This window comes from Alternaria atra (genome assembly GCF_907166805.1).
Source record: "Alternaria atra isolate CS162 genome assembly, contig: 23, whole genome shotgun sequence".
NCBI classification, from domain to species: domain Eukaryota; kingdom Fungi; phylum Ascomycota; class Dothideomycetes; order Pleosporales; family Pleosporaceae; genus Alternaria; species Alternaria atra.
The window spans coordinates 1,849,414-1,875,970 of record NW_025091321.1 but is presented as its reverse complement, the minus strand read 5'-3'; the positions used below and the strand labels follow the sequence as shown (position 1 = coordinate 1,875,970).

General features: G+C 50.3%; 10 protein-coding genes across 10 annotated transcripts; 6 read left to right on the top strand and 4 right to left on the bottom strand.

Annotated features, from left to right (window-relative positions):
* Positions 1 to 1,030: 1,030 nt before the first annotated feature.
* Positions 1,031 to 3,128, top strand: ALTATR162_LOCUS4218 (uncharacterized protein; the record flags this gene model as incomplete). Its single annotated transcript, XM_043311828.1, has 2 exons — positions 1,031 to 1,481; positions 1,540 to 3,128. The coding sequence occupies 2 exons, from the start codon at positions 1,031 to 1,033 to the stop codon at positions 3,126 to 3,128; spliced, it is 2,040 nt and encodes a 679-aa protein (XP_043167763.1).
* A 664-nt stretch (positions 3,129 to 3,792) lies between these two features.
* Positions 3,793 to 4,780, bottom strand: ALTATR162_LOCUS4217 (uncharacterized protein; the record flags this gene model as incomplete). The annotated part of the gene is made up of 2 exons (XM_043311827.1): positions 3,793 to 4,685; positions 4,747 to 4,780. 2 exons carry the CDS (start codon positions 4,778 to 4,780, stop codon positions 3,793 to 3,795), a joined length of 927 nt encoding a protein of 308 aa, XP_043167762.1.
* A 484-nt stretch (positions 4,781 to 5,264) lies between these two features.
* ALTATR162_LOCUS4216 (uncharacterized protein) lies at positions 5,265 to 6,745 on the bottom strand (the record flags this gene model as incomplete). Its single annotated transcript, XM_043311826.1, has 2 exons — positions 5,265 to 6,069; positions 6,132 to 6,745. 2 exons carry the CDS (start codon positions 6,743 to 6,745, stop codon positions 5,265 to 5,267), a joined length of 1,419 nt encoding a protein of 472 aa, XP_043167761.1.
* A 2,322-nt stretch (positions 6,746 to 9,067) lies between these two features.
* On the top strand, positions 9,068 to 10,459 carry ALTATR162_LOCUS4215 (uncharacterized protein; the record flags this gene model as incomplete). The annotated part of the gene is made up of 2 exons (XM_043311825.1): positions 9,068 to 9,277; positions 9,350 to 10,459. The coding sequence occupies 2 exons, from the start codon at positions 9,068 to 9,070 to the stop codon at positions 10,457 to 10,459; spliced, it is 1,320 nt and encodes a 439-aa protein (XP_043167760.1).
* Positions 10,460 to 10,533: 74 nt separating this feature from the next.
* Positions 10,534 to 13,017, bottom strand: ALTATR162_LOCUS4214 (uncharacterized protein; the record flags this gene model as incomplete). Its single annotated transcript, XM_043311824.1, has 8 exons — positions 10,534 to 11,042; positions 11,092 to 11,252; positions 11,299 to 11,497; positions 11,551 to 11,824; positions 11,870 to 12,411; positions 12,461 to 12,741; positions 12,792 to 12,914; positions 12,968 to 13,017. The coding sequence occupies 8 exons, from the start codon at positions 13,015 to 13,017 to the stop codon at positions 10,534 to 10,536; spliced, it is 2,139 nt and encodes a 712-aa protein (XP_043167759.1).
* A 1,096-nt stretch (positions 13,018 to 14,113) lies between these two features.
* ALTATR162_LOCUS4213 (uncharacterized protein) lies at positions 14,114 to 15,906 on the top strand (the record flags this gene model as incomplete). The annotated part of the gene is made up of 3 exons (XM_043311823.1): positions 14,114 to 14,171; positions 14,217 to 15,683; positions 15,734 to 15,906. 3 exons carry the CDS (start codon positions 14,114 to 14,116, stop codon positions 15,904 to 15,906), a joined length of 1,698 nt encoding a protein of 565 aa, XP_043167758.1.
* A 1,852-nt stretch (positions 15,907 to 17,758) lies between these two features.
* On the top strand, positions 17,759 to 19,317 carry ALTATR162_LOCUS4212 (uncharacterized protein; the record flags this gene model as incomplete). The annotated part of the gene is made up of 3 exons (XM_043311822.1): positions 17,759 to 17,899; positions 17,955 to 18,194; positions 18,244 to 19,317. 3 exons carry the CDS (start codon positions 17,759 to 17,761, stop codon positions 19,315 to 19,317), a joined length of 1,455 nt encoding a protein of 484 aa, XP_043167757.1.
* Positions 19,318 to 19,593: 276 nt separating this feature from the next.
* ALTATR162_LOCUS4211 (uncharacterized protein) lies at positions 19,594 to 23,627 on the bottom strand (the record flags this gene model as incomplete). Its single annotated transcript, XM_043311821.1, has 2 exons — positions 19,594 to 22,991; positions 23,237 to 23,627. 2 exons carry the CDS (start codon positions 23,625 to 23,627, stop codon positions 19,594 to 19,596), a joined length of 3,789 nt encoding a protein of 1,262 aa, XP_043167756.1.
* Positions 23,628 to 24,184: 557 nt separating this feature from the next.
* ALTATR162_LOCUS4210 (uncharacterized protein) lies at positions 24,185 to 24,840 on the top strand (the record flags this gene model as incomplete). Its single annotated transcript, XM_043311820.1, has 4 exons — positions 24,185 to 24,335; positions 24,405 to 24,614; positions 24,678 to 24,695; positions 24,737 to 24,840. 4 exons carry the CDS (start codon positions 24,185 to 24,187, stop codon positions 24,838 to 24,840), a joined length of 483 nt encoding a protein of 160 aa, XP_043167755.1.
* A 348-nt stretch (positions 24,841 to 25,188) lies between these two features.
* ALTATR162_LOCUS4209 (uncharacterized protein) lies at positions 25,189 to 26,229 on the top strand (the record flags this gene model as incomplete). Its single annotated transcript, XM_043311819.1, has 4 exons — positions 25,189 to 25,230; positions 25,282 to 25,600; positions 25,649 to 26,038; positions 26,108 to 26,229. The coding sequence occupies 4 exons, from the start codon at positions 25,189 to 25,191 to the stop codon at positions 26,227 to 26,229; spliced, it is 873 nt and encodes a 290-aa protein (XP_043167754.1).
* Positions 26,230 to 26,557: the final 328 nt, after the last annotated feature.

The following is a 26,557-nucleotide window of genomic DNA, read 5'->3' as shown; positions in this document are numbered from 1 at the left end:
CCGTCCCACCTTTGTCCAGGTAGCAGTCTCGACGCACGACCTTGGTCGCCGCCACGCTGCCGCCTTCCGCATAGACTCATCTCGCGCCTCCAGTCATACACGAGACGAGAGAGCCTGTCCTGTTATAACACCTTCTCCCGTACCTGCGTTGCGACCAGATCCCCTCTGTTCGCGCCTTCGTACCTTTACCGACTCTCCGACCGCCACTTCCTCACACGTCAGACCCACACCTCCCAACTACAAACAGCTCTTATGTACACCAACACCCAATAATAATAACCCAACAAACACTACAAACAAACACCCAAACACCCAACCGCCCTCCCTCCGCGAATACACGAAGTCGCTCAGCTTGGTGATCCTTCAACAAGGCCGTCACCACCCTCGAACACTTCCCACATCGCGATCCATCAACACAATGTGCCATTCGGCCAACACTACTCCAGTCACTCGTCGCTCAGAAATCACCACTATTTCCGGAAACAAGGCCTTCATCCAAGGCTTCGCTTGCTAGACCCTCCCGCATCCCCTCAGACATCCAGTTCTTGCGACAGCGCCCGCTGTTCAATAGCTGTAATATCAGAGTGCTTCGCGGACCGTCTCTTACAACGGTCTTGTTTCGGTGATTCTGCAGTTGACAGTGACTGGAGCCCGCTCTAGTCCGCACCTGGCTGCTTTTCGACCACTTGACACTGTTCGAATCCTACTCCCACCTGCGACTCGTCAAACCCCTCCACCTCCTACGTATACGTTCCGTCTTCGAAACCTACCCTCTTCCAGAACACTGCAAAGAGAACAGCGTCTTGAACTATACGTCAGAAGTCACAGGGTTGCCCTCTACGGTTTGTCCCATCGGTTAAGTTCTCGGTCACCCCACGACCACCCGATCACGCTCTGCACCACATCTCCAGGTCTACCTAACGGTCAGCACTTCGAGACGTAACGACAAAGCCTAGTCACCCCATCTCCGCTCACTCCTTATTGTCTACATTTCCTTACCAGGCCCCGTCCTGTTTACCCCTCCTTGAACATGAGTCTCGCTATTCCTCTCCCTAGCCACGGCTACATGGCCGAGACCCACCCCTATGCTGCTCCACTTTCTTCTTCCGCTTCCTCTTCCACCTCATCAGTATTCTCAGACGCTGCGTCACAAGCGTCCAGCGCAAGCTCCACATCGTCTCACTCAAACTGGGACTCAGAAGAATGGAGTCGCAACCAAGTTGCACCGGCGACTGCTGTCGACGCTGCAAGCTTGTCAGCTTTCCAGCCCATCAGCCGAGTTAGCACATATCCTCAGTATCAGTCTGCGGCATGCCGGGAGCCTGCACAGGAGAGATTACCTTCTCTGCGCACCGAGCTTCTCGCGCCACTGGAGCAGCGACAGAATCCTCGTCGGTCGTCGGCAACTGTCAACCAAAAGGCCCCGCCTCAATTGGTACGACAGTCCGACCGAAAGGTCAACTTCGTCGATTGCCTCGTCGGTTAGTACACGCTTTATCCCTGGACCATGGTTCCTCCGCTGATTCGTCCTTTTTCAAGATTCTGCTACCCAGATGGTTGAAGTTATCTGGCAACTTTCTGAGCCCAAGAGCCGCTGTGAGAATGCTTCTGGACGCGGAGTACTTCCTCTCCGCATGTTTATCCAGGAGACGCTCCGTCGCTCTCGCACAAGCTACTCTACGCTGCAAGTTGCCTTGTACTACTTGATCCTGATCAAGCCTCATCTGCCCAAGCATGACTTCACCATGTCTCAGCCTGAAGATGCATCTCTTCGTGCGCTGCAGTGTGGTCGTCGCATGTTCCTTGCTGCGCTCATCCTCGCGTCAAAGTACCTGCAGGACCGCAACTACTCAGCTCGCGCATGGAGTAAGATCTCTGGCCTCAAGGTCTGTGAGATCAACACCAACGAGATGGCTTTCCTCGAAGCTGTCAACTGGAAACTCCATATTGTTGACTCGGTGTGGGAGAAGTGGCAAGAGGTCGTTTTAAAGCATACTCCTACTCTTCCACCGCCATCACCTGGCGCCCCCATCCCCAACACTTGGAAAGACGTCATCCCTATCTTGACGCCTGAGTTGGATATCGTCCAGGTGACTTGCAAGGCACCCAACACTCCCGTGCGTCCTCCTCTGAGGCCACAGCTGAACGCATCGTCCTACCGCACCCCGTCGCTTGATGGCTACGGATCTCAGGAGAGCACACCAACTCCATCTCGGTATCAAGTGCCTCGCTTCTTGGAGCCAAAGCCTGATCTTCCTCACACTCCATCGCTGCCGTCTCTGGCTCGCCTGGGTCCTCTACCGACACCGTCTTTGACGCCACAATCCATTACCAGCAACACTCCTGCAGCGAGTGCTATGGCCTTTGGATCATCGCGACGTACATCGATGTGCTCGGCAATGCAACAGGCACAGTGCTCGTCATTGGCGCGTACCTGTGTTGACCAATTCAACCCAAGCATCAGGAACGGACTAGAAGCCTACCACTTTCCAAGCCGACGACCTTCCCTGGCACCATCCAACTCATCCCTCTCATCCTCTCCAGAGTCAATGATCTCGGACAACTCACGTACTTCTCGTGCTTCCTCAATCTCGTCGGTCTCATCTGCCGGCTGGGCGCCAACTCAGAATCAGGCCAACTTGGCTCGATTGGCGACCTGCCGCAGCGCGAGACTTCCGTACCCAGTGTTGTCGAAGTGCAAGGAGCAATATGAGTATGCTTCAAGTGAGGCTATGTCCTCACCCGATCTGGACAGCTTCCATATCGATGATTCGGATTCTTCACCAGGCAAGGTCGAGAGCCCTGCGTTCGTCGCTCCTGCGAGCCGCAAACGTGGAAGGTCTTCAGTCGACCTCCAGCAGAACGTGCGTCACTTGCTTCACAGCACTCGCTCCGCATTTGACCTTCGTGGTCAGAAGCCTGTGCTTCCTGATAGATCAGTGTCACACTCATTTGCCCTCCCATCTCGCAGTGAACCTAAAGGGCTGCAGTCCCCTAAGAGCACTGTTCCATACTGCTCGCGTCTTCCTATCCAGAAAGACTTTGGCAAGAAGAGGTCGTGTTGCAGTACCGAGGTCGCACAAGCCTTCCGCCCACAAGGCCCAGGCATGTGGGCTGGCATCCTCTGAACATGACAACATCGTCTACACAATACCCAAAGCCCAAAGAAGGCTAAAGAACAAAGAAAGAGGAGGAAGTATCAACGCGTCTATTCACTGTTCGTATTTCACATACACACTCACACACTCTACACACCCGTGTATATTTTCCTTCTCAACCTCCGAACCAGCTATGTGTGTATTCTCTTTTTGACCGTCTCAACAAATCTCATTTGCTACTTCAGCTCCGGTATACCTATTTGGGTTACTTTTGGCGTTTCAACTTCACTACCAACTTGGCGTTATATCTATTCACGGAAAGCTCGGTTTTTGAGCGAAAGGTGCGGAAATACCTTTGATTGCAGTCGGATGCATTAGCATGGGTTCAACAGGATAAGGCGTAGTTTGTGTTCGCACGCACATGCACCCCTTTGGTTGGGTTGGATGTATGTTTACGCAAGATGTGGTAAGGTTTATATCCAGTGAGTAGGTAGTGAGTAGTAAGCAGATGTTGATGATTCCAATACTGCACTTGTTGTTTCATGTATACGTGATGGTGATGTGACGGTGGTTTTTGCTTCCTACGACGTAACTTCTCTTGCTCTGGGTGGTTATGCCGACTGTATGTAGGTATTGGGGTGTTTAATAATCACATTCGCGTCATCTACCTACATCCATGATCGCAGGGCCTAATCTAGATCTTCCTAGTATCATTGACGTGCACCTCTTCCCCCTCACCAACCTTACCCATCGCCCTAGCAACCGTAACACTCTCCCTCAACGCCCTCCCCAAGACCCCTCTAACCCCACCTTCCTCCAACACCATCACTCCTGCAATCGTACACCCCTCAGGACTCGTCCCCATATCCCTCAGTTCTCCCGGCTGTATCCCACTCTGAAGCATCTCCGCACTGCCCCTCATACTCTGATATATCTGCTCTTGAGCTAGTTTACGAGGAACCCCCACAGCAACAGCAGCGTCGATGAGGCTATCGACTATGATGGCCCAGAACGCGGGTGTCGAACCACTGACGGCTGTGGTTGCGGGCATGAGGCTAGGTGGGATGGGGAGGGATTTACCGATTCGAGAGAATATGGCAGTTGCTAGGTCCGAGTAGTGAGGCGGGAACGAGGGCGAGGGGTGGTGTTCAATGGCGGTTAAAGATTGGGAGACGAGTGCTGCTACATTGGGGAGGGTACGTAGAACCCATGTTCTTTTTTCAACGGGGGTTTCAACGCCTTCGTAGGCGTCCGCTTTGGCGTCGATGAGCGATTCTAGGGCGGGGCGCGACCACCCTGCAACAATACTTATGAGGAGCCTTCCTCGTAACGCTTCTTTGATGCCGTCATTCTTTAACATCGCTTCGACTTGCGAAGGGTCAACGCCAAGGATTATGACGTCTGAGTCTTTGATGGCGGTTACATTGTCGTTTCTCGAGATGCGCATGTTTCCGTTTTGGGTGAATAGTGTTTTGAGCCGCGCTTCGGAACTTTCGCTTTGGACGCAGGCGATGAATTGGGTGATGCCATGGAGAGAGTTGGGAGGGGCGTTAATGAGACTTTGTAGGATGGGTGTACCGAGATTACCTATCATAAAGGATGTTTAGTATACTCAGTTCCATTTCTAATCGCTTCTGAAACAACGTACCGCATCCCAGCATACAGAGAGTTAGGTCTGGCATGGTCGTTTTGAATGTGCTAATATGTTGGGTGTTTCCTGCCAAAGCTCGGCAAGAGAGAACTTGTGATGACTTGATGCGAAAAAATTTCTCTAGTGATCAGAGATCTTATGCGAGAGGATTAAGTGGTTCTTGGGTCTTACTCAACAATCGTGTAAAGCTCAGTGTTTCGACTTGTATAGTAGTTCTCGGGAAGGAAACCGGTCTCCACTTTTCTTCTTGCGACTATCAGCGGGGAAAGCGACTACGGAGACCCACTTGTGCGTCTACATCTCTTCTGCATCCAAATGCATCATGACGAAGACAACTTCCAGGTACCGATAGTAGCCGCTACTTCTCAAGTTAGGAAATCGTTGTGTTGTGTGTTGGAATGACACCTGAAGCACGACCGATGAATAAGGCACATCTTACGACAATGTATTCATTAACCCAGTCTACTTCACCGGACTCCATTACCATAAACTGCAACCTCACCGTGCAGTTCTGGTCACGCCCAGAAGAATCTCCTCCTAACCTCCCTTCTTAACGCTGCAAACTCATCCTTAGTCCTCAACACAGCATCGCGATTCTCCACTGCTCTCCGAAGCAGATACCCCATACATTCGCCCATACTACCCCAGGTCGTGCACTTCAACACCTCAGGCGCCTTGCTACCCTCGCCCTTCTCCGCCAACAAAGAGAAGCTGACTTCATCTGACATGCCGTGTAGTTGTCCATACGCGACAGGCACAGTGGGTAGACCAGCTTCCAGACGCTGACGGTGAAGCCTATGGGCTGACAGTACGCTTTCGCGGTTATGAGATGCGAGGAAGAGATTTACAGAAGGAAATGGACGTGCGGAGGGTCCGGAGGCACCGAACATACCGATCTGCTGGCGAAGAGTACCTTGTGCTATGGTATTGTAGGCGTGGTCTGTGTCTTCTTTCGTGTCGTGGATCAGGGAACGGTTATCGGAAAGTATGTATGCGCCTCGCACGAGCTTGAGACCAAGCGTGAATCCATCCCTTTCCGCTTCAGTCATGTGGTATGCGAGTACTTCAGCTGTGTCCTTGAGGTAGGCTTGGTAGGTGTTGTAGATGATGGCTTTGCCGTTGCGGTTGAACTTGCGCATCAGCTCGAGGGTTGTACGAGCGATACCTTTTTGCCAATGCTGAGACTCGGCGTCGACAATGATTTGAACATTGCGCTCTTTGCATTTTGTTGCTATCTCGTCTAGGGCATCGAGCATTTGCTGGGGTGGTAGGTCGCCTTTGCTGAATGCTGCTGAGACTGCCGGACCACCTCCCGTTGTTCTACGATAGTATTAGCAACACAATCTCTTATTCCGCAAATTCTTTCTTGCCGCCACACCTACTTCAAGGCCAGGATGTCCCCCTCTGAGATGAGATCAAGAGTCCTTAGCGTGCCCGCCCTCCACGCCTCGATATCAGTATCATATACAACGACAGCCTTCTCATCAAAAAATTTGTCAGAGGTATGATGGTTTGCATGATTATTCTTATGGTCGAACACCATTTCCTTTGCGTATGTCAATATCACTCCTTTGAACCCCAGATCTTTCAGCTGCGCCACGCAGGCTCGCGTTTCTTGTTCCGTTTCTCCTGCGCAAAATTGATTGTATAGCGTTCTCTTCAAGATAGCTTTCAATACGGGGTTCCGGTCCACATTGAAGAGGAAGCTTCGGTTTGGTGTAGCGAAGAACGATAGGAGGTTGAGTGATGGTATTAGGAGGACCTTGTGAGATGATACTGTGGCGATGAAGAGTGAGCGCAGCAGCATATGCGTTGGCATCGCTGATAGCGGATGTTGCGCAAGTGATTGGTTTGGCATCTGTGTAGTTGGTGTTTTGTTCCGGGAAAGTACGGTTGTAGAGCTGTGCCGGATTTTGAATGTGTTGAAGCCATCGATGAAGCCTTGTCTCCCGGCTACGCAACGCAGCGTTGATCCAGTGAGCCGCTGCTGGAGCATCATGACTTTAATGTGAGATGGCGAGAAGAGAAGGCTGAGCAAAGACAGAAGGCTGCTACAATGTTCTCATCTGAAGATAAGTGTAGAGCACCTCTTCAATCTTGCCTCTTCACTACATTCCCTTATCTCAATCTATCCATGTAACATCTAGTGCACAACCCCGCTCGACGCCTCGAACGTGGGGCATCGCTATACTCGTGACTATCGCGTCCATGGACCGTCACTCGGACATGCAGCCGAATCGCGTGGGAAACCCGGACACGGTTGGCACTACTACTAGCAGAATGCAAGAGACGAAGTGATAAGCATAATAAGACCAATGGTAATAGTGAGCGAATGGGAAATCCTTCTGAAAGTTGGTTAATGCGGGGTTGCTTGATGATGCGGCTTGGATCGGGTTATGCGGATGACGGTATCGGCCTTATAGCGGACCTGATCTCTATGCACAACACTCTCGAGTTGTGGAGGTATTGAGAAGGTTGTTGATGCCTTATCCAGCGTAGTATACCTAGTATAGGTATCATAGTACCGTAAGGCCCCAACATCTAGTGTGTTGCTGTCAGATTGGTCTGCGCATCGATACAACTAAGAAGTTTCTCAAAGATGATATTCCAATGACACGTTGAGGTTAACTCATTATGAAGACTGCTATGCTCATCTTGGTTGAGGGGAATTACTACCTCTTACCTTCTCATGAAAGTAGTCCCTTAACCTAGTATTCATCACCATGCCAACTCCAAAGGCCGGAATGATCCTCGCACATCTCATCGCCGTCATCGGCATCAAGCTTTCTTTCATTCTCCTTATCCGTACCGCATTGTCACTTTCTGGGCTGGTGTAGAGATCTAAGCCTAGCAAATGTATGGGAGTTGCCACCACCTGGGATAGTACTGGCGTAAAGATTTGTATTGCCGCCTTTGTAGCCGGAATATCTGAGATGAGAGAGTCCTGTGCTGAGATGGCTGAGCTCAGCATTGGCGGTAGATTGATAGATCCGAATATGGTGATGGCGTCGCGGAAGAGGAAGGTTGCGGCGACAGTTCGTGAAGATCTATTCGTTCGTGCTGGGGTAATAGACTGTATCGGAGGGGTCGCTGATCTCATCGTTTTTGCCATACTAGGGAGGCCAACTTGCTCTGTAGGTCTGCCATATGTTTGGACGAAACGCACGTCTTTCCATACCCCTAGAGGTACGTTGATGAGACACGTTGACACGAACGTGATGGAACTGACGAGTATTCGATCCGCTCCTGCTGTCAATGCGGTACCTATGCTCTCGACTGTATTGGCGGTTATATATGTGGCTGCATAGAGCGTCCATATGTAGAAAAAAGGCTTCGTTGCGAAGAGCAGCCGTGGCCGTTGGACTGAGTTGAGAATGTGTGTTTTCAAGGTAGGTAGCAAAGGATAATTTGCTGAGGCGGCATTTTCAACTACTGATCTGGAATGCTGTTAAAAGATGGGATCTGTAACATAATAGAGCAAGACTTACCGGTCAATAGCTGCCAATATGGGACTTATCGTTGTTGCAGAGATGGTCGCAGCAGCGATATCTCCCATCAGAACAGCTCCCAATGCTCTCTCTTTCCTCCATATATCCATTTCATTCGCTGCAAGCTGTTGCGACACTGTGTAGTAGCGTATGAGTCGCTCATCACATACGAGACGTTCACTACACACGCATAGTCCCGGGATCCTTACATGCCAAATTCCGTATTCGTACCTGTAATTGATTTGGCATTACGTAGATCGAGATCCATATCATGCGGCTTCAAGGTCTTGCCATCCATCCAGTGTCGTCTCGCGATGCATCCGAAGATTGAATCGCTCCAGGCCACGCAGCCCCAACCGGGCAAGGTCGATCGAAGCTAACATCCCGGCTGTCGTCGGGCGTCGCGATGTTAACGGACAGACTCATCATCATAGTCCATAAGAGGGAAAAACAAACGGTCGGATAGTTGCGCTGTTGCAGCATCGGGAGGCTATCCGATCGTGCAGGAAGAGGTGGAGAGCGAATCATGGTGTTGGGCATCATGCGCCTTGGTCTTATCGACAACACTAGCGCCAATCCCATGGATAAGGGGGATGGGATCACGATAAAACGACAACGCTCACAACAACTGCGGGGGTCGGCAATACATGCAATAGCGGCACCGTTCCCGTATCGACAGTATGATGGACCTTCTGCCAATAGCTTTGTCTGATGGTCGGGCTTGGCATACACGTCGCATGAGTACACAAGCACATGCGCAACTTGTACAGTAACCCTTCAAGGTCCTAGCACTTGCAACCACACCTCACGCCTTTTGCTGTCTTATTACCATGGTCGTCTCGAAAAGCGATTCCATAGCCATCATTGGCAGTGGAGCATTCGGTCTCTCCACAGCTCTTGAGCTCTCGCGTAAAGGCTACACGAACATCACGGTCTTCGAGAAAGATGAGGAGATTCCGTCGCGATGGTCTGCTGCAAATGACCTGAATAAGATCATGCGTGCGGAATATGAAGATGAATTCTACACAAACTTGGCTGTCGTAAGTTTTCTTGATGTCATAAGCATTGCTATGGAAGGATGATCAATAGGCCAACAACTGACGTAACGAAAGGAAGCCACCCATGCCTGGCAGACTTCCCTATACGCACCTTATTTCCACCGCGTTGGCTTCCTAAATTGCGTTTCTGGTACTGCACCACAAAAGGCAGTGGACACGATGCGCAAATTTCAAGCAGCTGCTGATAAACATCCGGAAATGAGACCTTTCCTCCATCCCATCTCGGGACCCGAAGATGTACGCAATACAGCTGGGGCGTGGCAATTCACCGGGGAGATGCCTGGCTGGAAAGGGTATTTTTGCAAATACAACGGCTATGTGCACTCCGCCAATGCATTGAGGGGGATATATCGCGAGGCAAAGAAGGCTGGGGTCAGATTCTTTTTGGGTGAGAAGGTCGGTGCGATAGAGAAGATTGTATATGAGGGCTCGGGCGAGAGCAGGAAGAGCATTGGTGTTCAAACAAAAGCCGGGCGATTCCACGTTGCGAAGCTAGTCATCGTCACCGTTGGCGCTGCAGCACACAAGATTGTTCCCGAGCTGGGTACTGAAGTGTCTGCCAAATCTTGGTCCGTTGCACACGTCCGCCTCACCGACGATGAGACTGCAGTACTGCGGGGCATCCCTGTTACGTATGCTCGCGATCTCGGCTTCTTCTTCGAACCAGACCCAAAGACGAACCTCCTCAAGCTGTGTCCAATGGGTGGCGGCTACATTAATACCAATCTAGCCACGGGGGTTTCTGAAGCACCTGAAGGGCTCATGCATTTTGTACCCAGAGAAGACGAAAGGAAGATGCGCGAGCTGCTTCGCCAAACGCTGCCCTACCTTGCCGATCGACCGCTAGTAGAGAAATTCATATGCTGGTTTGCGGATACGGCGGACTCCGATTTCATCGTCGACTACGTACCCGAGACTTGCTCTTCTGTCATGATACTCTCGGGTGACTCCGGCCATGGTTTTAAGATGTTCCCGATAGTCGGAAGGTGGGTGGATAGCTTGCTAAACTCCCCCGACGGGACGCAAACTATCTCAAGGTGGCGTTGGAGGATACCGAAGCAGAAAGCCAAGGGAGAGAGTTTTGACGATGACGTGAGCTGGCGGGTAGGGGATGTTAGAGAGATTCGCGAGGTACAGGCAGAAGCGGCCAAGTCCAGATTGTAAAGCTTCTCGCATATGAGATTGCTGGCTGAGCCTTGTATCATCGCCATATAACGTACGAGCTCGTTTGGCTTCCTTCATTGCAAACGCGGATCAAGGATCTGGTAATTATCTAAAGTCCCGAAAGATAGCCAATCTGTTCCCTCAATATCCATAGACTCTGCCACAGCCAGGATCTGCTCGGCCGTCAAGTCGTCACCAAATCCGCTCCCCTCGTCACTTATTCCAGTATAAGGAGGTGGCATTGTGTCTTCCGAGTTCAGTAATCCGGCTGTGGATTGATACCCTTCAGGGAAAGACAGTGGACATTGCATGCCTGGTCCTGCGTCGATCGTGTTGGAAGCCGCGGTGGATGGCCGCTCTCTGTTCTCGGAATACTCCGATAACATCTCTTCAAGTTTATGGAGTTCGACGTTTCGAAATGCCGCGATTCGGTTGCCGCTAGATACTATGGTTTCCATAAAGCTGTAGGCTTTGTCTAGGTGGCTTCTTTGGTTGTCCATCAAGCTGAAGTCGACGAAGCACGTCAGGATGAGAATCATGGTCGATACGAAAAGTGCGTCAAGATCCCATGGGAGGAATGTCTCTATCATTTAGTTAGTATACGAGACGTCTATATGATCAGGCTCTCGTACCAAGTAGTCCTTGATCTTGCAAGCTTTCTAAAATATTCAAGATCTTTTGAGACGCTTCGAGTGATATATGTAGTAGATGCCGTATCTTGCGGGATGAGAGCAATGGTTGCACTTCCCTTGGTGACTCGAAGACTTTCTTCAAGCAGCAGAAAAGCAACGGTCTTGTTACAACAACAATCGTCTAAAGATTTGTCAGGCTGATTCGACGCTGCAAAAGATAAGAGCCTTGCCTGGAAGTAGAGTAGATGTAGGTGTGCTGGCATCCTCGAGATGCCTCCGAAGCGTTCGTCATCATGTAGAGGAAATGACTGTCGGAGCTCTTCCGCCAAGGATCCAAGATCGTCCAATACAGCCTTAATGCTTACGACAAACTTCTTGCGTAGTCGACCTTTCGAGCCATATACAGCTAGTTGACCCAGTCAGCTATCGCTTGTACGCAGTGGACGTCGCGTCACATACTTCTCGCTATCTGGGCATGTATACGTGCAAGTTTGATCTGCATGTTGAGCGCTGCAGCTCGCTGAGCGGAGCCTATGAAGTCTGGGAGTCGGCAGGAAATATCATCGTCTTGGATCGATTGAGGCAGACCCATCAAGGACGTCATTTGGCGATCGAGGATGTAGACTGTCCACCAAATTTTGCGGCATCGCTGGACAAGAGGCTGGCCCAGGTTCTCAACTGGCATATCCGTATGCATGCCTTGGATCATTGAGATGCGCATAGCTTGGCCTACCTGACTAACGTTAGCGAGCGCATAAGGGCGGGAATGATCGCGTACTGTTACATGCGCTGCATTCCTTGAATCTAGGGCTTGCAGGTACAGCGCTATACAGCAAAGTATTTCAACAGCCGTTACAGGCTCGCGGCATAACCGGTTGGTATCCGGGAGTAGCTGAAGGGCTTGTATAAAGAAGTCGGCACCTGGCGGTCGCGGTGTGTTACCTTTTGCCTGGATAAAGGTCTTTCCGAAAGCCAGTACCAGAAGGAAATGTATATACCATAGGCTCTCTTTCCATGCACCTCTCTCGGAATTCGAATAGAAGGCATGCAGGTTTGCCATGAATTCGTCTTCATCGAAAAGATGTACAAGCTGAGCGCAATGGAATTTCACAGCATTAATCAGGAAGATGGCGTAATCGATACTGGGAATAATCGGAGAACTCGAATCTGGAAGACTACGAGTACCGTCCCAGGGTAATTCATATGCTGAGCCATCAAACAGTAAGTCGGCACTTGGAAGAGGTAATTTTCGAGTGTGCTCATGCACCAGGTTGAGTATTTGTCCGTGGAACGACCAGTTTGAAGAGGTGCCAAGGTAGACTGCAAAGACCATCAATCAGAAGTCATCAACGGCAGCTGGCAGACTTACAAGTTTGTCCAGAAGAAGACGACATGAACTTGGAGGACTCGATAAGTGGGTTGATTAAGTTCGATTCGTCAGGCTCGGGTCTGTGCCCAGGCGAATTGTCTCTCGTGCCCCCAATGCTAGATGGATTCGCCAGCTGTTGGCCATCTTCCAGTTCCGGTGAGTCTCTATCTTCTTCCTGACCCGTCGCATTGTCTGCCGTTGTTTGTGCCTGAGATGCTACTGACGAATTCCCTGGGTTTTGCTCCAATCGTGCCACCTTTGCCCGAAGATCGGAGAGATAGCTAAGTATCATCAGCGTCTACTCTTCCGAAAAGGGTACGTCAATAGCTACCCTTGAGTCACCAGAACCTTGTTCTCTCTATCGTCGAAGATGCAAGTAAGACTTCGTTTACCACAATTTGAGCACGGCTGCTGTCCCGAGCACTTGATCTTCTGTCTCCTGCACCGCGAGCAACTGTTTGTAGTTGTTATTAGTGCGATTTCTCTGGCTCCATGCAAGCTGCGTACGCGTTCGATGATCGTTTTGTCCCTTTCCGATGGTCGTTGGAGGTTGCCATCGTGTTTGCTGAGGCTCGATCTTGAAAACCTTCAAATTTTGGATGATAGTATAACGAACCTGTTCAGTCACTATACTCATTCATCAACAACAGCACGCGAGAAGCGATGCGCCAACGCGAATGCAGAAGCTCTACGCTCGCGAGCTAGGGATGTCGATGGCTGAGTGAAGCTAGATGCCGCTATGTGCGGGGCGGATGGAGATTTGGGGTCACCGCTTGGTCTTCATCCGCACGTGAGCTGCCGTCTCTGCTTCTATTCAAAGACCCTCTACTCGTTGAGCTCCGCTTCTCATGTACGCCAAATTCGCGGCATGATCTTTCCAGTGCTCGGTCAAACCTTGGATTGGCGTCTGCAGGTTATGACGCCCTGCTCGCTCCCCTGCACCACCTGGCAGAGGGGTTGGCCTAGCGCATCGCGCGCTGAGACGTGCGACGGATGCGCTTCCGTCCCTCTTGCAGAAACGCTCATCATCAGGTGTTCCGAACACTATTCCAGGCGAAGGGTTGACTGCGAAGCTGGATTGTTCGAGCTGTCAGCCTGCTGCAGGAGAGCACTGTGGTTAAGGCATAAGAAGTAGCGTTTCTGGGACGAAAGCCCTGGAGCCCAAGCGTGTTGGATGTGCTCGAAAACTAAGAACGCGCAGTACCGAAGGCTACTCTAACAAGCCCAAGGCATGTTCTATAGAATGCACAATAAGACGCAATAACGATACTAAAACATGGTCACTATGTTCAAAAGCCCTTCCATGTTACTGTCGTGTACTTTGCTGTCGACTTTTCATGTGGACTGCCACGGGTGTGGTTATGCATCGGGAGGCCTCCCGATCGACTTTCGAGCCGATGCGAAGTTGGGGTTTGACGTGGTAAGCTTATCAGCTCTAGAGCCAACCGAAAGTCATCGTACTACAAGTCAACAACGGGTATTCGCGGACATGAGAACTGTAGCGGTGTCGCTATGCATTGCGAATGATGATCGGATCGCATTGCCGTTGTGGACTGTCATGAAGTGGTAGCTATAGGAAGCGCGGTCCTGCAATGGAGTGCCCATCTGCATCACTCCCTCATATCTCTCTATGCCCCACTATCCACTCCCAAAATGTCGAACATCCGATCTTTCGTACGACTCTCTCAAAACAGAAGACGACCTCTGATAAGTACGTCAAGATGCGCGTCGTTTCATTGTCAACTACGCACGAAAGCCACGGTACCATTTCGGTTACCTGATGCACGCAACGAGCCAAATCCGACATACACGAGAGGTTCTCCAGAGCGGACTAAGCTAGAGGAGACCCTGGAGCGTATGAAGTCACAGATCCCTCTCCAAAGCGAAATTCACTTCAACGGCAAATCACAACAAGTTCATAGATCTTGGGATCAGCCATTGCCAGCAGACCACAAGACAACCTTCACCAACTACCCACTTACAACCAAGGAGCAGGTATCCAAAGCCATCGATTCGGCCCTCAAAGCGAAGAAGTCATGGGAAAACACGGCGTTCGTTGACCGAGCAGCAATCTTTCTCAAAGCCGCCGAGCTGGTTGCAACTAAGTACCGGTATGAACTAATTGCTGCAACCATGCTTGGCCAAGGCAAGAACATCTGGCAAGGCGAGGTGGATGCTGCTGCTGAACTGGCAGACTTCTTCCGTCTGAACTGCAATTACGCTGCGGAAATTCTTGAGAAACAACCCGAGCGAGGTACAGACGGAATGTGGTCTCGCATGGACTACCGCCCGGTAGAAGGATTTGTTTACGCTGTTTCGCCATTCAACTTCACCGCTATCGGCGGTAACCTCATCTCTGGCCCTGCCATCATGGGTAATGTCGTACTCTGGAAGCCATCTCCTTCGAACATCTACGCAAGCACCATTGTGTACAAGATCCTCCTTGAAGCTGGTCTACCACAGGACGTTATCCAGTTCGTGCCCGGCGAGCCTGAGGAGATCAACGATGTTGTGCTTAACCACCGAGACTTCGCTGGGCTTAACTTTGTTGGCTCCTCAGACGTTTTTAGATCTCTCTGTGCTCGTATTGGTCAAGGCATCGGCAACAGCACATATCGCGAATTTCCCCGAATGGTCGGAGAGACTAGTGGCAAGAACTTCACTCTCCTTCATCCAACAGCGGATGTCCAATCTGCGGTGAAGCACGTCGTTCGCGCTTCGTTTGAGTACCAGGGTCAAAAGTGTTCGGCAACCTCTCGCCTATATCTTCCGGAATCGCGATCGAAGGAGTTCATCGACACGTTGGTTGAAGACGTCAAGGGTATTACCCAGGGCAACCCGCATGAAGACCTCGCAGCTTTCATGGGTCCAGTAATCCACCGTCGGTCATTCGAAAAGATCAAGGCTGTCATCGACGAGAGCAACCAGGATTCTTCGCTCAAGCTCCTAGTCGGCGGTACCTATGATGACTCTGAAGGCTTTTACATCAAGCCAACCGTCTACCTTGCAGGCTCGCCAGACCATAAGCTCTTCAACTATGAGATTTTTGGCCCCGTACTCGCCATACACGTCTACCCTGATTCAGAATGGAGTCAAATCCTGGAGAAGGTTGATCAAGCTGGTGGCAATTTTGCGCTAACAGGTGCCGTTTTCGCCAATTCCCGTACCGCTATACGAGAGGCGGAAGATGCGCTACGCTATTCTGCTGGCAACTTCTACATCAGTACGTTTTGTGCGGAATAGTGCTCAACTCAGTCACTAACAAGTCATCAGATTGCAAGACCACCGCTGCGCTCATCGGCCAACAGAGCTTCGGTGGAAGTCGCGCAAGTGGTACAAACGATAAGGCTGGCTCACCAAATCCCATGTTTCGCTTCGTTTCTCCACGTCAGATTAAAGAGGAGTTCTTTCCTGTCGTTGATTATCGATATCCTTCAAACAGTTGATTTACATATTAGTGGAGTCGGGAAGTGGGACACACGCTTGTCGGAGGAGGCCAACCATTTCGCGGAATTATCATTTTATTTGGCGACTCCAGGTTATGAAGATTATTACGGATGCGCACGCTCACTTTGCGAGACGAGCTCTTAGTCAAGAATACAAACAGTTCTAGTAAACGCTCAGATGTGTGGTGATGCCGTGACCCGTTACCCAGGCTCTTTTGTAACCAGCTTAATCGAATGCCGCTACCTTCCATGATATCTTACTCGACTAGTATTCCGCCCTGTTTGAGGAGAAAGCCAATCATGTCTTGGCAACATCTCCTTTCTAGCCTACTATATCATCCGTAATAAGAATATTAGAGATCTAGATAGAGCCCATAGATGACTAAAAAGGATAAAATGTGATACATTTTTTTAATTGCAGGCTGTTGTAGACTTTACCATAGTACAGTATTTATTTTGTCCTATTAACCTTCTTCATTGTATACTATAATCCCGCTCCACCGTAACGGATAAATGAAACTATGACGCGGGCCTCTGATCACCACTTTGACTGGTCTCGCAGCTGACCAGTTGCGAAATACAAGCCAGCCTCCAAAAATACGACCCTGATTAAGCTCAGGAAAATACACCAACCGGAGAGAACAGATCCATAGATGGGCAAAAAATAAACTGTCCCGTGCCAGACTCGAACTGGCGGCCTTGGGATATCTACTACTTCGTAGTAGTCATACATGATGATATGAGACCCACGTGATAACCAACTACACCAACGAGACTCCCTTGGGAGATTGTCGCGAAATCTATTCGCGTCGATGCCTGTTTTCGATGGCGGGGTTCGCAAGGTATTGTAATATCTAGTTGTACGCGCAGTGGGGTGTGGTTGCATCAGAAAATTTCTAAGTACGCTAATGTCGCTACTCTAGGATCTTTTTTTATTGCGCAACGGTCCTTACGAATTTACTCGAAGAAGAATCGCATATTCGACTCACCATGCTGATGCCTATCAAATATCTCTTCACTATGTTGTGGGCATAGCTTGCTACGATCACCACCCGCGCTAGGGTCTTTTAACTCTCATATACCTGCTAGCGTTTATAACCTTGTCATGCGCTTTAACTGCGTAGTCCTAACATCAGAAGCATTATTATGACAGTAATGTAGCTCTGCGCAAGAGCCGCGCCTGTCTGATATCATTATCCTATGTGTTCCCCCAACACAGCCTCAACAAGTGCACCCTAGCAACGATGCACGGATCTACGTTACCTCCGTTTGGAAGACCACACCAATGCTACCATGAACCTTTTTTCCAGGCCTCTTCACACAAAGACCTGGATTTCTGGTTGACATAGGCAAAGATAGAAAGATGAAGGCTTAGTCCTACGTGGTGAAAGTGTTCTGCGAGGAAGTCAATCTGAGTGCGACGCAATTGTACTTCATTTGATACAGAGCCATAGAGGTTCTTTACTAAGATGGGTTGTTTCCAAAACGCAAGAGAATCAACAAGAAGACTGTGCCTGCATTTGAAGCTTAGTGTGTCGACCTATGTTGAAGACAAGGTCGCGAAGCATGCACCACCGAAGAATTCTCACGCCCATGACTGTTTGGAAAAAGGCGATGGCCAGAGAAGAGAAGAGTTATCAATGTATAAATTCGAAGGCACGACTAGGATCTAGTTATGTTAGCATGGCCAGCTCATGGACCCCTGTCGCCCCACCCCGGACCCTCCGACCTCGGCCTATCTTATCATGCACGCTAAAATTTTGGGAAGTTGCGTCACGGCGAACAGTCATTTGGAGTGTATTTGATGAGGCCTTGAAGTTCGTGAGTCGCGTTTTGAGCTTTCTGGATTACAATGGCTTCACGAATGGCTTCCAAGCGGGTATGCGCTGCATTGCGTACATCGCGCGTCAACTACACTTCCACGCGGTTTGCTTCCGCAGCCTCTGCAGTTAGGGGGTCCAGTCTACCGCAGGATGTGAAGGACGCCATAGCCGTGAGTACCAACTGATTCACATTCTCTAAACGCCTGCCATAATGACACCCTATAGCGCGACTCTACACTACCTACACCCGACCCGCCCTCCTCATCCAAGACAGCCGGCCTTGTCAACCAGCAATTGCCATACATGGTCCCGACCTATGTACGACCACCACCCATGTTCGAGAAGGGGGAGGGATGCTACATGTGGGACATCGAGAACAGGAAGTACCTAGACTTCACAGCTGGTATTGCCGTCAACGCGCTGGGACACTGCGACGCTGGCGTAGCCCAGGTCATTTCAGAACAGGTACGTCTGCCACCAGTACGAAGAATACGGCGAACCGACCACTGTACAGGCCAAGCAACTCATGCATACATCGAACCTCTACCACAACCCACACACAGGTCTGCTGTCAAAGCAGCTTATTCAGCTCACGCATGCGACCGGAGGCTTCGCCAGCGCGACTCGCACATTCATCTGTAACAGCGGTTCCGAGGCCAACGAGGCCGCCATAAAGTTCGCGCGCAAGGTCGGCAAGTCAATGTCACCGGACAAGGAGAAGTACGAGTTTGTGTCGTTCCACAACTCATTCCATGGCCGGACTATGGGAAGTTTGAGCGCGACGCCAAACCCCAAATACCAGACCCCATTCTCACCAATGGTGCCTGGCTTCAAGTACGGCACGTTCAACGACGTCAACGCAGTCAACGAGCTGGTCACCGATGCGACATGCGGTGTCATTGTAGAACCAATCCAGGGAGAGGGTGGTGTCAACGTTGCGACACCCGAGTTCCTTCTCGCGCTCCGAAAGAGGTGCACAGAAGTCGGTGCCGTCCTGATCTTCGACGAGATACAGTGCGGTCTGGGCCGAACAGGTACCTTCTGGGCACATGGAGGCTACCCCAAGGAATGCCATCCCGACATTGTGACCACAGCAAAGGCACTAGGCAATGGTTTCCCTATCGGCGCGACCATCGTCAACGACTTTGTCTGCGAGCACATCAAGACCGGTGACCACGGCACCACTTTTGGTGGCAACCCTCTTGGATCGCGCGTCGCTTCATACATCCTCTCCCGCCTGTCATCGCCAGAGATCCTCGACTCGATACCTGCCAAAGAGCAAGCATTCCGCAAGCACTTTGACGCTCTCCGACAGCGCTTCTCGAGCCAGATCAAGGAGGTCAGAGGCAAGGGACTGATTCTAGGTCTTCAACTTGACGTCGATCCAACACCCATCGTTACTGCTGCCCGTGAGAGAGGTCTGTTGATCATCACTTGCGGCACAAACACCTTGAGGTTCGTTCCGCCACTTGTCATCACTGAAGCAGAGATCGAAGAGGGCATGCAAATCCTGGGACAGGCGATGGAAAGTGTATGGGTCAAGCATGATGATGTAGAGGGCACGGATGGTCAGCAAGAGATGCGATAACGCAGGTTCTGGTTAGCATGGCGTTTATCGGCGTTCTAGATAGGCAGCATTGTAAATATTTCGCCACAGAATACGCATTAGACGGACATTGTGGAAGTGTATTTGAGAAAGTACAATTTTAATGTCCGTTAAGTTATCAATGGCATTGAGGCGATGAGAACAGAAGCCGAAGCCAATCTCGATGGGTATAACACGTGAAAAGAAACAACCCAATCGTCATCAGACAAAGACAAGCCTGTATGGCTCAGGTATTAGAGAACCCCAACTCCCTGTGCCTCAGCCATTGCCAAAGATGCTAGCGACTGGTCCTGACGAGGCTGCATCAGCAGCTAATAGGCTACCACTTGGAGCTTGCCCTCGCATTGGCAGGCCAGGATCTGAGTCGGCCCTGTAAGATGTCGCGATTTCAGCACCACTCATATCATCCTTCTTGTCTTTCCTTGTACCCTTTGAAGTCTTTGCCTTCTTCTGCAGCCCATCTTGTGTCTTCTTCTCTGCAACTCCATATCGATGGTACTTGTGCCGATTTGATCGCCCAAAGACCTGCTGCGGTGTCTGCAGTGGTGCAAAGCTGGACATCCCTTCACCCTCATCATCATCTACAGGTAGTATCTGCGCATTCTGGATGATTTCGACAATACCAGCGTCGTCTTCAAGCTCCTTCGCTTCTTGGTGATCGGCGCGAGACATCGTCTTCGCGCGGTTGAAGATTGCATGTTCAATCGTGTTCTCAAGGACCAGGGTTTCGACGAGTACCTCTTTGGTCTGGCCAATACGATGGGCTCGTTTGATAGCTTGAGCCTCAATGTTCGGCCTATTGATTGGGTTCACAATGAGTACAACACTTGCCGCGTTCAGGTTCAATCCCAGAGCACCACACGCGACGTCGATGAGCAAGACGCGCACATCTGGGTCCTCATTAAACAGCCGTACATACTCGGATCGCAGCGTGTTGTTTAGAGTTCTGGCATAGATGCGGTGATTGACGTACATCAACTCAAGACATTGGGCGATGTAGAACGCCGCGTTGTCGCCATCATAGAAGATAATGATCTTCTCTTCTGCCTGATGTTGCATCACCTTATCCAGGAGATATGTAAGTTTGGCTGACGTTGTGCCTACGAAGCGTGTATCTCGCAACTCTGAGTCTTTGGAGAGTTCTGCCGTCTCGTCCGAAATGGTGAGCTTGCGTTTCTTCGAGCGAACAGGGGATGCGTGATCCGTGAGACCCTCGACGTCCTTCGCAGGCTTGATTCCTGTTGGCTTCTGAGGGGAAGCTTTGCTTGCAATAGCTGATGCTCGCCGACTAGTCGGTGGCTGCTGACCCCTTACTAATGAAGTAGGAACTCCAGTCCTTTGCAAGGGCAAGACATTGACTGCACCCTCGCCCGAATCCCTAATCTTGTTCTCTTCTTCGGCCATTGCGATGGCCTTTTCTTTCGCAGCATGCCCGACAGCCTCTAGCCCGGCAGTGGGGTCTGGTGAACATATGCTGCTATCGACGTGAAGTTGGCCTTCAATGAGCTGTGTGACTCCGATCATGATAGGCTTCGCCGGGTAAACGAGTGCGAAAGCCTCTTGGGTCTTTTTCGGCCAACCCTCGACAGCTATCCCCACCTCATGAGATGTACTCAACGCTATCCATTCGGCGGAAGCCGCGAGCTTCGATATGACCTGGCTACTTTCCAGAAGTGATCTTGCGTCATCAAGAGAGCAGTTCTTGTCCTCTTTAGCAAGATATTTGTTGCTAGTCTCAAGCGTAGAGACTACATCCAAAAGACTGAATCCTGTCCATGTGAAGTTGGACTGACGCAAATTCCTAATGAGACTGTGGCGGGCTTTGACACTGTTTTTGTGAAAGAGGTAGTCAACGTCGGTCCGTTCGCTTGTGATGGCATTTGCCCGCAGGACTTGAATGAAGAGGTTGGCCGTCATTTTGTCAAACCAACATGGCTTGAGGTACACAACTCGGTGTTTCATCGGAGGCAAGATAATATCTTTCTCGACGTCTTCCGGCCGTGTCTTCACAACTAAGCCTTCCAGCGTTCGGGCGAAGCACGAAGAGAACCCAGAGTAGGTCTTCCTGTAGTGGTGCTCATGACGGTAGATATACTCATCCCAATCAAGTTTACCTTCTGAGTTGTCGCACCAGGGTCGAACCATAAGAAAGTTCGAAGCGAGCATACCTAGAGCTTTGGCAGCTTTGGTATCTGAATCAAAGTCGAAAGACTTCCTCTGATCAATAGCGAATTCGCGCTGCAGCGCAGGATTGCTTTCTAAGTCAACTGTAGACATGTCTACCTCCACACCTACTAAATTCTTCGCAGGTGTTCCTGATACGACCCAGCGTCTCTCGGCCTGTATCTGTTTAGCGACCAGTACAGCATTCGAGAGAGAGCTCGAGAATGAATGGCCTTCATCGATGATAATACGTAGCCAGTGCACTTTCTTCAATGGCGATTCGTAGACTCTATCAGTGTCAACGCAACTGCAATCAGGTATCCGGGTTGCTCCGATGTAAGGACAATTGCAAACACGAGAGACACCAGTACCCATGCGTCGTCCGAGTTCGTCCTGGCCATCTTGTATCTCTTGTTCGAAGCGGTTGCGAGTAAACAGAATTACATCGAACTTCATGAGTTCGGTGGGAGCTGGTAGTTCGCTCCGAAACTCCATGGTCTTGTCAGCTTGTTGAACTATCTTGGTCTTTCTGGTGCGCCTGGGCACCGAATCTACCACGAGGATCTTTAGACCACCCTGGAGAACATGCTTTTGTATTTCCGACTGCCATTGATGCAGCAAGTTTCGCGGTACGACAATGATGGTAGCGGAAGAGAGCACTAATTGACGCGGTAGTGGTATCCGAGTGTTCCTGTTCATACGTGGGAGATCCGGTGGTATCTCGTAGAATGGTATGTCTTGGTCAAAGGCATCTTTGAACATCGCCATATCTCCAGCCCCATTTGCCTCTGACTGTTCAAGGAACGCTTTCATCGGAATAGAGTGTCGGCCCGCGGCAGAAATTACCATGTCTGCCAATGATCCAGGTCCATTTCGCAAAGGCGGTGATCGCCGGTACGCGGCCGGCGTCTTAGGAAGATGATTCTTACTTGCCAAAATAACGGCCAAGCAGATGACTGTCTTTCCCAAGCCCATAGTCTCTGCTAGAATACCACCCCGGTTCGTTTCATAGTAGCGCGGCTCCTGCAAAAAGAACCCATCTCGAGCCCCAAAGTAAAACTTCTTCCCGTTCGGTGCAGTGCGAATTTCCAATCTTGGATCAAGCTGCAGCTGTGGCGAAGCTTCTCGTTGCAGCATCAAGCTCGCCGAACGTGTCTGATACGCGTACAATCTGGTTTTGAGCCCCGGCAGTGCTTGTTCACCATGCTCCGACCATTCAGAGACTACTGCAGACTCCAAAACATCTTGTACGGCGGCACGTGTATAACGGCACCTGATCTTCGCCGAATCTGGCGTAGGTGATGGCAGCTTGTTGAACATGTAATACAACGAAGAAGGTTCCGCGTCAGCCCAAGGATCGAAATGAAGTATCTCACCCAGTCCAGATTCGCCATTCCAAACTCCCGGTGAGATGTCGATTCGTTGGAGCAGTTGTCGCAAAGCAGTCTTCAAACTCTTGCTGTTACGATCAATCGAACGGCGACCCCAATCTTCTATCAAGTTGTTAGCACGAACAGAAATCTAGAGTAAAACTTTTAACGCGTTGCCGCCTACATAGTAGGAGAAAGTTAAACGCTGTGTTAGACCTGCCTACGTAGGCAGCAGAATGTTAAACGTTACTACTAAGTTTCTCTGCCTAAGCTAACGAATACAAAGATAGAACATACTATTTGAAAGTTAGCTAATTGTCCTAATTACTATTCGTAACATGAATTTTACCCTGGCAATAAGTAGACACGAACTACGCCGTGAAGAGACGCATTCTCTGAAGCTTGTTGGCGCGAAAACAACCGGATCCAGCGAGCTTCCAGCAGTCTTGATGCTTCTATGCTGATGATTACTTTGATTTCGTCTGGGATTTCTTGATACAGTAACTCAACCCAATCGCCATCCGATGGCGAAGATGAGGTGACGTTGAGTGGCTGCTCGAGATGAAGGCAGCCAACGGCGATGTACCGATCCATATCCTGTGCTTTGGTCTCTACACTCTTGCTAACTTCGGCAGTTGCTGAGAATGCTGGAGTGACAGGCGTAGACGCTCCGGTTGCGGCAGAGACACGCACTGAAGACGAAGATGTAGATCTAGCATCGTCACGATCGTTCATTTGTTCGTCAGCTGGGCTGACCATTCCCTTGCGTGTCGCTTGATGATCATGTCTGGCCGTGACCCATGGGTTGACTGACTCAGTTGATGTTAGTCCAGTCATCACAAACATATATCATCATTGGAGCCAATAGGTGCAGCCGTATGATCCAAGCACTGTGGCACCAGATCGCGAATCGAAGATGGTGGTCGGTTTGCAGATAGAGAGAGAGATGTGGGAGTCAACTGCCAAGTGCACGGTGTTAGCGTTTCGCGCTAATTCTTTGGGTTAGCGCAGGTGATGAAAATGACATTCTACCAATCGACTGCAGCCGAAATGGCATAGATCTCTTGCTGTGTCCAGTGATGGATTTTTATGATAGTAAGACGAATTCCTTTGTAATCCCTTTTGACGGTTGTGACATATTAAGAGTGTTTTATATCCGGTGGTAAACATGTCTACGCGTGACGCGACTGCAATTAATCTGTGATATTGCAGGCCAGGGTCAGGTAACGCGGGGATGTGATTATATAGAAAGAGGCCCGGAGATCGAACTGAGTTTCCGTCTTGTGTTTCCAAGCCAAAGAACTAATATTTTTGCAATGCTGACGTTCTTCGCCCAGGTCTTGCTCGTGGTATCGTGCGCACTCGCGGCGCCCGTTGAGAACGCTGGGAGCGCAACAACCGTAGGCAAGATTCGCGGTGTGCGCGACCCAATCTATCATCTATACCTCCAAGTCAACCCTAATAATGGTATGCCAACCTCCTTCTCTTGACGTTTTCGTTCCTACTTCTCCAGCGAGTCCCTGTTGACAAGCATAGCATCAATCCCCGTCTTAGGCCCCGAAAGTGCAGCTGACGAATTTACTATTGGTGGCACTATTCAATCGAAGAAGACAAGTTTATACTTGAACATCGCGACCGCATCCACGAGCTACAAGCCATTGGTCTGGGGGACAGCTGGGCAGACGACAGCATGGGGATTAGAGGGTGATACTATCATCACTGTGCAGAGTAGCAGCTATGGACGACGTAAGTATTCGAAGAGGTGTGATGTGTACGGGTTACCCTCGCTGGTGCTGACGTGCGATCTAGAGTTGAACTTCCTCGCATGTAAATCGGGTGATGCAAGTTACTACGACTTGTACCTGCAGACTGGGAGCGATACGCCGAGTGGGAGGACATGCAGCAATTATCAGACGATACATCTACCGTGTCTGTGTTGACGGTCGTTATTGGTAGGACGCTTTTCGTGTAGTTCAGGTACCAGAAAGTCCAGATATGATGTAGGAAAAGCTGGAGTTTCTCATCAGATCGCCGACCTTCTACCACTAATCTAAACGCAGTGTTGGCAGTTTTGTGAAACCCCATAGGCAAATCTTGGAAGACGGCGAGATCGTGGCCGCGGTAGTGCTAACGCAATTAGGTATCGCGCCCTCCGATACTGAAGAGATCCATGATTAGTGACGTATCTACCTTCTTAACTCCGAACAACGTAGCTCTTTTGAGGATGATTAATGATGCAGATGTGGGGGAGATGCTCTGGCAGATTACTTCTCTCACTTCCTCTTTCCAAACGTCCATCGATTGAACCATACCAACAATCATGTCATACAGCAGAATAGGAGTCGTCACCGGCGCGAACAAGGTACCTATACATGGTTACACCCCTTCGCATGCACTAGACTGATTCCTACAGGGTATTGGACGCGCCATAGTCCAGCAGCTCGCCCTTCAATACCCCAAGTCGCCGCTCAACAATGGGCCTTTCCTGATTTACCTGACGGCTCGCGATCAGGGCAGGGGAGAGGCTGCCGTCAAAGACCTGGAGCAAGATGCGCAGCTCAAGGAGGCAAAGGCATTGAAGGCCGACGGTGGGCTTTCGGAGATTAAGTTCCATCTGCTTGACATCACGAGCAGTAACAGCATCAAGACCCTTGCCGACCATTTGAAGCAGGCGCACGGAGATGGAATTGATTTCGTTATCAACAACGCGGGCATTGCGATGGACGGCTTTAGTACGTATTGCTTCCCAAGTTACTTATCACTTTCGCTAATAGCTCTAGACGCCGACATCGTTAAGACTACCCTCGACTGCAACTACTACAAGACGCTCGAGGCGTGCCACACCTTCCTCCCCCTCCTGAAGCCCACTGGTCGCATCGTAAACCTCGGCAGCATGGCTGGTAAACTCAACAAGTACTCTGAAGAAGTCCGCAACCGCTTCCTCGCCTCCAAGACTGAGGAGGATGTTACAAAGATTATGAAGGAATTTGTTTCTGCTGTTGAAGCTGGCAAAGAGAAGGAGGCTGGGTTCCCTAGTGCAGGGTATGCTGTGAGCAAGGCAGGACTGATTGGAGGTACACGGGCACTGGCCAGGCAGGAGAAGGAGAAGGGAAGCAAGGTGCTAATTAACACCTGCTGCCCAGGCTATGTCAACACCGACATGACCAAGGGTAAGCAAACTTCCATCCTGTACGGGCCAAATGTGAGACATATACTGACGTCTTATCTCAACCTTTTAGGCAACGGAACACGAACTGTGGAAGAAGGCGCTCAGACTCCGGTGCTGCTCGCAATCCATGACATTCAGAATAAGACGGGTAGCTTCTGGCAGTACGAGAAGGAGATTGACTGGGTTGGTTAGAAGTACAAAAGAACAAGAAGAAACAAATCCATTATGACTAGTCCACATTATCGTTTCGTTTCTGTGTTGTGATTCATCGGCTACAAGCTTACACGCAGATAGACGCAGGCTGCAATTCTCTCACAATCGAGCGTTCCATGCCATTGGTAACGCCCGTTCGTATACGTCCCTGGTAATACAGCACTTACATATGATTGACAGGCGAAATCTTACATCCACCCCTACACTTCACATATCACACTGCAGAATAGGCGCCGAGATCGAATTCGCATAAATACTCGCTCCACGCAGGACAGATTTCGAAACTCCAGCGATATTAACTCGCCCA